The following is an 8,625-nucleotide window of genomic DNA, read 5'->3' as shown; positions in this document are numbered from 1 at the left end:
TTATGAAAATGTGTTTCGTGAAGAGTGTTAATTGTTCATAACAGATATTCTGGAAAGCTTCATAAAATATACACGTTGAAATATTCTGTACAATCTTTGTTAATAAATAGAACAAGTTCGTTCTTTATAGTACAGCAACGCGTCAAAAGAGGCGCTTCTGCAATGCTAGGTGGAGGGAAGTAGGGAGTTAAGTTTCTACACTACTACTTTTATTGTGGTATTAGCATTAATTTATGGGTGATGGGTGCATAACCTCAATTTATCTTAATGTTTAGTGTTTTATTTGAATATAGAACGTTCTTATAACGTTTCGCTTAAAAATGTAAATGTGAATGATTATATTTCCATCGCCAACGTTTAATATGATTAATAAATGGCAGTATTCAGTCTATAGAATATATTATTTTTAATGCGGTTATAATATCACCGGTTATTGAGGTTATATTTGTAAATAAATATGGATCAAGAAAAAACTGTACCCTTTTCTATAGTAAAACAAAAAATAATTAAGACGGAGTAAGTGTTTTTTATATGCTTAAATTTATGTGTGTATTTACAATAGTAATTTCTTTATTTCAGTGAAGTACTACGAATGTATGTCGATGTGAGCAATAAGTTGAAAAAAGCTCAGCAGGCATGTAAAGAAATGAAGTTGCAATATGATCAAATGGTTACCAATGTTAGTAGAATTAGGTTGGAACATGAACGATGTTCCTTTAACATAGAAAATTTGAAACAACGAAATGATTTGATAGATAAGGAAAATAGAGAACTTCGAGAACAGAAATCACTCTTAGAGGAACAGTATAATCAACAATCAGTGCAGTCCCAACTGAACATAAAACATCTTCAGGATGAATTGCAAATGTTGCGTGAGATTAGTTACGCAGCAGAAAGTTGTTCTCCCAAAAAGAAGCGAACCACCTTTAAAATGTTGGGAAAGAAAATTGAAAATAACCATTCAAGTCATCTAAAAATGAACGAATATTTACATCTCACTGAAGATTCCTTATTCGGGAAACGAAATCAATCTAATTCTCAGGTAAAAAATATTTCGACTAGATATTAATATGAGATCTTTTGTTAAAATTTGAAATGGAAACAAAGACAAGATAATTGACCATTTTTTAGTTAAATTAGATTTAAGCATAGAAATGGAGATATTTCGTTCATTTCTAATTGCAAAAAATATTTCTTCTATTTTTTTTTCCTTTCTAAGAGTTGTATCTTACGAATTATCATAACTAGAACAATCTGTTTGTCTTTGTTTTGTAGCTGAAAGCATTAGCTTTAAAAGTAATAAAACTTGGGTGCAATTCTTATCGGTGGCCCAAAAATGTTTTTTAGTAATTTTTTTAAATTTTATTTAGGATTTTGATATCTTGAAAATGTACAACTGTAGAACATTATATATGGTATTAAAATAAATATGATAATATGAAAAAAATTGCATGTGGGCCTTTTCCAGGGGAAAAAATGACAACCTCAATTTTTTAACTATATCTTGAAATATTTGTGCAAATATATTTATTTTTCATTATACAGGGTGTCCCGTTCATGTTTCAAAAATAAATTTGCCTGCAAGTTCTTCATGGGAAAATAATGGGGGTAGTTCATGTGGTGTTTTTTTCTTAGACGCATTGTTTTCGAGATACAGTGTGTTGAAGTTGTTACTTTCCTAATGGTTTTCCTTAAATACTCCAGTCGGCAGAGGCCAAAAAGTTACTGTTGGTGACATTTTCTTGATAACTCGGAAATAACTACACAGGAATACTTTAAATGATAAGTAACAGGCTAATTTGCTGACAAAGTATTTTATCAGGAAAAAAAATTATTAACAATTTAATCGTGAAAAAAATTTTTTTTAGTAGTCTNGAGGCGCTTCTGCAATGCTAGGTGGAGGGAAGTAGGGAGTTAAGTTTCTACACTACTACTTTTATTGTGGTATTAGCATTAATTTATGGGTGATGGGTGCATAACCTCAATTTATCTTAATGTTTAGTGTTTTATTTGAATATAGAACGTTCTTATAACGTTTCGCTTAAAAATGTAAATGTGAATGATTATATTTCCATCGCCAACGTTTAATATGATTAATAAATGGCAGTATTCAGTCTATAGAATATATTATTTTTAATGCGGTTATAATATCACCGGTTATTGAGGTTATATTTGTAAATAAATATGGATCAAGAAAAAACTGTACCCTTTTCTATAGTAAAACAAAAAATAATTAAGACGGAGTAAGTGTTTTTTATATGCTTAAATTTATGTGTGTATTTACAATAGTAATTTCTTTATTTCAGTGAAGTACTACGAATGTATGTCGATGTGAGCAATAAGTTGAAAAAAGCTCAGCAGGCATGTAAAGAAATGAAGTTGCAATATGATCAAATGGTTACCAATGTTAGTAGAATTAGGTTGGAACATGAACGATGTTCCTTTAACATAGAAAATTTGAAACAACGAAATGATTTGATAGATAAGGAAAATAGAGAACTTCGAGAACAGAAATCACTCTTAGAGGAACAGTATAATCAACAATCAGTGCAGTCCCAACTGAACATAAAACATCTTCAGGATGAATTGCAAATGTTGCGTGAGATTAGTTACGCAGCAGAAAGTTGTTCTCCCAAAAAGAAGCGAACCACCTTTAAAATGTTGGGAAAGAAAATTGAAAATAACCATTCAAGTCATCTAAAAATGAACGAATATTTACATCTCACTGAAGATTCCTTATTCGGGAAACGAAATCAATCTAATTCTCAGGTAAAAAATATTTCGACTAGATATTAATATGAGATCTTTTGTTAAAATTTGAAATGGAAACAAAGACAAGATAATTGACCATTTTTTAGTTAAATTAGATTTAAGCATAGAAATGGAGATATTTCGTTCATTTCTAATTGCAAAAAATATTTCTTCTATTTTTTTTTCCTTTCTAAGAGTTGTATCTTACGAATTATCATAACTAGAACAATCTGTTTGTCTTTGTTTTGTAGCTGAAAGCATTAGCTTTAAAAGTAATAAAACTTGGGTGCAATTCTTATCGGTGGCCCAAAAATGTTTTTTAGTAATTTTTTTAAATTTTATTTAGGATTTTGATATCTTGAAAATGTACAACTGTAGAACATTATATATGGTATTAAAATAAATATGATAATATGAAAAAAATTGCATGTGGGCCTTTTCCAGGGGAAAAAATGACAACCTCAATTTTTTAACTATATCTTGAAATATTTGTGCAAATATATTTATTTTTCATTATACAGGGTGTCCCGTTCATGTTTCAAAAATAAATTTGCCTGCAAGTTCTTCATGGGAAAATAATGGGGGTAGTTCATGTGGTGTTTTTTTCTTAGACGCATTGTTTTCGAGATACAGTGTGTTGAAGTTGTTACTTTCCTAATGGTTTTCCTTAAATACTCCAGTCGGCAGAGGCCAAAAAGTTACTGTTGGTGACATTTTCTTGATAACTCGGAAATAACTACACAGGAATACTTTAAATGATAAGTAACAGGCTAATTTGCTGACAAAGTATTTTATCAGGAAAAAAAATTATTAACAATTTAATCGTGAAAAAAATTTTTTTTAGTAGTCTTTAAATAATTCAGCGGGATGACTTTGTACGAAAAAATACTTAAACATGATTTTGTTCGTAATAAAAATAACTACAAAATGGCGGTGGTCCGATTACAAAATTTACAATAACAAAGCTGTGAGTATTAAAAAACGGTATAAAACATCAATTTTTTAAGTTGCAGTAAAAATGTCAATTATAAACAAAAAGTGATAAAACCTTCGAAAATTTAGTTCAATATACATACAATAATGACGCTAAAGCCTTAAATCAGGAGAGCAAAATTTTTTGTTCTATAAGGCGTTATACATTCATCGGCATTTGAAACTCGAAACTTTGCCAAATTTGTTCGCTGCTTTGCTGACACTTGAAATTTTGTTTACACATAGTGTAAATATGCAGAAACCAAAAGCAATTTGCAAAATTCAAGTATCTTCATTTTTGCAGTTTTGGTAAGCTTTTATACGTCACCGTTTTTTTAAAATTTTTGGACGTATATTTATGTATATTTATAAAATATTCCATTACGGTAGATTAGCCAGCATAATTACCTACAATTTAAAAAAATTTATATTTTCATCGTTTAGATCCTAATCTACTTAACATTTTGTGCCTGTTAGCCGTAGTCGTACATTATTCAACATATTAACATAAAACAAAATCGTACGTGTGGGGTAAACCTTTAACTCTTCATTTTCGAGCGCGAGCTCCACTCTTCGATACTTGTATACTGTTAGAAATATGCAACAGTAAATTTAAACAAATGTTTACTTAAAGTTAAAGGTTTACCTCACACGTACGTTTTTGTTTTATGTTGATATGTTGAATAATGTACGAGTATGGCTAACAGGCGCAAAATGTTAAGTAGCTTAGGATCTAAACGATGAAAATATTTTTGTTTTTAAATTTTAGACAATTGTGCTGGCTAATCCACCGTAATGGAATATTTATAAATATACCTAAATATACGTCCAAAAGTTAAAAAAACGGTGACGTATAAAACTAGGGTGACGTATAAAACCTTACCAAAACTGCAAAAATAAAGATACTTGAATTTTGCAAATTGCTTTTGGTTTCTGCATATTTACACTATGTGTGTACCAAATTTCAAGTGACAGCAAAGCTTCGAACAAATTTGGCAAAGTTTCGAGTTTCAGATGCCGATGAATGTATAACGCCTTATAGAACAAAAAATTTTGCTCTCCTGATTTTCGGCTTTAGCGTCATTATTGTATGTATATTGAACTATAATTTTCGAAAGTTTTATCACTTTTTGTTTATAATTGACATTTTTACAGCAACTTAAAAAAATTGACGTTTTATACCGTTTTTTTAATCTCACGGCTTTGTTATTGCAAATTTCGTAATCGGACCACCGCCATTTTGTAGTTATTTTTATTACGAATAAAATCATGTTCTAAGCATTTTTTCGTACAGTCATCCCGCTGAGTTATTTAAAGAAACCTACTAAAAAAAAATTTTTTTCACGATTAAATTGTTAATAACTTTTTTTGCTGATAAAATACTTTATCAGCAAATTAGCCTGTTATTGTACTCATCATTTAAAGTAGACCTGTGTAGTTATTTCCGGGTTATCAAGGTTTGACACACGCCGAACCTCTACCAACTGGACTAAATTATCTTTGAATCGTGTAAAGATAAAAATGTCAAAATCTGTACACAAGTAAACATCAACTGTGCGTTAAGAAAAATGTGCAAACTGTTTCTTTCTGAAAAGCATTGTCGCCGATACAGGCAATTGGAGGGCAGCTATTTTGTTCTGTCTGTTTCCGAGTCTGTTTTCTAATATTTTTCTGTTCTTATCACTTATTTTAAGCATTCATGTAAATCAACAATTCAGTCCATTCAACAATTGTTTATTTTAGTAGTGGTAGTGTAGTAGTTTACAAAATCTAAAATTAGTTATTAATATCAATTATTATTTACTTTTTTAAATGTTATTTTACAAGCTTAAACTTATAATAAATTTTAATTTTTTTATTTCTTTAAGTTAATAAAACGTTTTACAATGTAACTTTTTTATGTGATACGCAAGAAATTAAAATTATATTCTTAAATGCAAAGACTATTGGTAGCTAAATGTCTTCAGCTCATTCAGTGGTAACCAATGTACATTCAATACAATACATACATACAATACAGTACAATACATTCAATGTACTTGTGCCGTTTTATGTGAGCATAAAATTGCAACTTCATATTTCTCGAAAATGGTACATGTTACCGAATTTCGACAAATATACCTTTTTTTTTGTAGTATACTTTAAAGTTACAAAAACCGTTTAGAAATGTAACAAATTTTGAATTTTAACATTTTTTTTTTCGATTGTACCCCTCCAATTACCTTTATCGGCGACACTGCTTTTCAGAAAGAAACCATTAGCACATTATTTTTAAAGCACATTTGATGTTTACTCATGTACAAATTTTGACATTTTTATCCCTAGCCAAATTAAAGATAATTAAGAAAATCCATTTGGAAAGTAACAACTTCAACACACTGTATCTCGAAAACAGAGCGTCTTAGAAAAAAACGTAATATGAACTACCCCTATTATTTTCCCATGAGGAACTTGCACACACATTTTTTTGAAACATGAATGAGACACCCTGTATACGGTAGGCAGATAGACTCTTGATGTCAGTATTCCAAAATTCCAGGACCGAACTATGAAAATTCTTATTCTTTTGTGGTCCTTTCTGAAAGTTTACCCTGCATATTTTGCTAGTATTTCCATAACATACTGAAAGTACTTGAAAAATAAGAAAAATCATGCATATGATTTTCTTACATTTTTTTTTTTTTTTTCAGGAAAAAGCCAATATTTTAGTTCAGTTTAATTATAGACTAGCTATTATACTATCACAGATTTTATGAATTCTAATTGAATTATTTGAATACTTGTCACATCATAAATCTCCTCCATATACCTTCCAAAAAGAGTTGAAAAAGTTATAATGAGAATCTCTAACTAGACGGAGTTTAAAATGTATTAGGTATTTCTACATCAATGAAGAATAAAATACTTAAACAAAACCATTTCCTCATTTTTCTCAAATAACATAAAATCATTGTTGAGTAATTTTAAATATTTTAATACAGCTTTTGGTAACCTAGGTGAGAAACGACAGGACATTAAATTATTTAACCTTACTCAGAAACTAAAACCTAATTATTTAAACATCAAAAAGCCTTCAGTAAATATACAGGGGGGGGAGGCTCTTCTCATGTCACAAGTGGATAAATGTTTTTCTATCAGGTTCTAGATTTTTTTTTAATTTTGTGTATAAAAATGCAGTAAGAAACCGTGAATTGTCAATAAAGTGTGAGCAAAAATTAAATGCATGGTATTTGTTACTGGTTGATATACTTTCAATATGCTTCCAATGTATATGAAATAGTAGATACTTAAATTACTGTGGCAACTTTCCGATGTGTCAAGTGAAAAAAAATATGGAAATTTTACAAAAAAATCAAATGATTTAAGGTAATTAAGGTAAGTCATGAGACATCCTGTGATTTATTAAATACTTGAAATAATAATTTATTAATATCAGTGGCATTTGAACATATGTACATTCTTTCAACAGGGTTTTTTTCATAAAATGAAAAAATAAAAATTTACCCTATTTTCAATTTCTTTGTATATACATATAAATATCTACTTTTTTCAGACGTTAAAGAGTTATAACATAATTTCTCTTGCGATTTTTCGAATGTGGTCCTGGAATTTTTACAAATTTTATTTCGAGGGCTAGCATAGCATATGAAGTATGTATAATAGAAATAAATTAACATCTCGACGAAAATCCTAGAGTACTTTTTAATTCAGTATAAAAATGTTTTATTCTCTTTCCTACTAGTTTTGCGTATTATGTTTTTATCAGGGAAAAAGAAGAATGTCAATCACTGGAAAATAAATTGCTGCATAAACTACTAATAAATAAATAATAAGTAATTGTTTGTCCTCGATCTGCCTCAATAAGTTAAAAGTTTTTTAAAAAATATGCAGATATTCTCATATGTATACAAAAGTTATAATGTAATTATTAGTAGTAGTAATTTTTTTTAATGTGTCATTTTTCTTTTCCCTTGATGATGTCATAATAACTGAAACTAGTAGGGTAGAAAATAAAACATTTTTATACTGAATTAGAAAGGACTTACACCATAAATAAATTAGTTTGGATAAATGGTTAGTGCAAAATTCAAAGATCATTCTGTATAACTCAAAGTTTTGAAGTATTCATTTCTTACTTTCTCAGGTTGTGTCACTTTACCTTTTAGTATGTACATTTGTCATGAAACAACCTGTATCGGATATGTTCTATATTTATGCCATAACTTCATTTTAAGTCCAGAACCACTAACATCTAAAGCCACTGATTTCATAAGTGTTGAAGTCTTGGAAAAATCTTACATAATATTTAAGTAAATGTGATATTTTAACAAAAATTCTTTGTGTGTATATTAATTTTGGCAACATATATAAAAACAACTGTTTTTTTAACCTGAAACTTTCAAATGTCTCGAGAAATAAGCGCCCTACAAAAAACTGTCAATAATTAAAATTTAATCATTCCGTGGGCGAAAAACATTAATGCTAAAATTACTCCCTCTCCCCCACCCCTTAAAAAAGTACGTAGGATTTGTCTGAAACATTTTTTTCGATTCACGATAGATGGCACTGTAGTAAATGAAATTCAATTTTTCTCCATTTCTCCTACTGAGAACCTATGTATAAGATTCTCCAATGTGTTTGCAATAAAAAATACCACGTTTTATGTAAATACTCGAAATTCGTCGCCAAGACAATTTATTCATTTTGCAAATTTCGAATAACTGCGAAATTGGTACGTGGCTGATGAATAAACTACTTTTAGCTTAACTAGGAACATCGACGGGGACATAGTAGTTTTCTACTCCCTTCGAAGTGCTTGATTAAAATGACTTGTTATTTCTTTCTTTTTACGTTTATTTTGTTTTTGCAGGTACAAAAAACATGAAGAAAGAAATAACACAA

The 8,625-nt window shown here is 29.2% G+C and overlaps 1 protein-coding gene across 2 annotated transcripts in view; it reads left to right on the top strand.

Moving 5' to 3' along the window:
- The first annotated feature begins 280 nt into the window (after positions 1–280).
- LOC108915892 overlaps positions 281–8,625 on the top strand; it is a 22,962-nt gene continuing 14,617 nt past the window's right edge. Inside the window, exons 1-2 of one of the 2 annotated variants that reach the window (XM_018722043.1) lie at positions 281–516; positions 580–1,042. In XM_018722043.1, the coding sequence (XP_018577559.1) occupies positions 458–516; positions 580–1,042 (522 nt within the window). In that variant the 5' untranslated portion in view covers positions 281–457. Of the gene's footprint in view, positions 517–579; positions 1,043–2,007; positions 2,244–2,306; positions 2,770–8,625 lie in introns of those variants that run through there. The other variant, XM_018722042.1, reaches the window with a different exon arrangement.

Source organism: Anoplophora glabripennis, unplaced genomic scaffold (assembly GCF_000390285.2).
Source record: "Anoplophora glabripennis isolate ALB-LARVAE unplaced genomic scaffold, Agla_2.0 scaffold1540, whole genome shotgun sequence".
Classification (NCBI taxonomy): Eukaryota; Metazoa; Arthropoda; class Insecta; order Coleoptera; family Cerambycidae; genus Anoplophora; species Anoplophora glabripennis.
The sequence above is the reverse complement of the archived record's forward strand: the minus strand, read 5'-3'. Positions and strand labels throughout refer to the sequence as shown.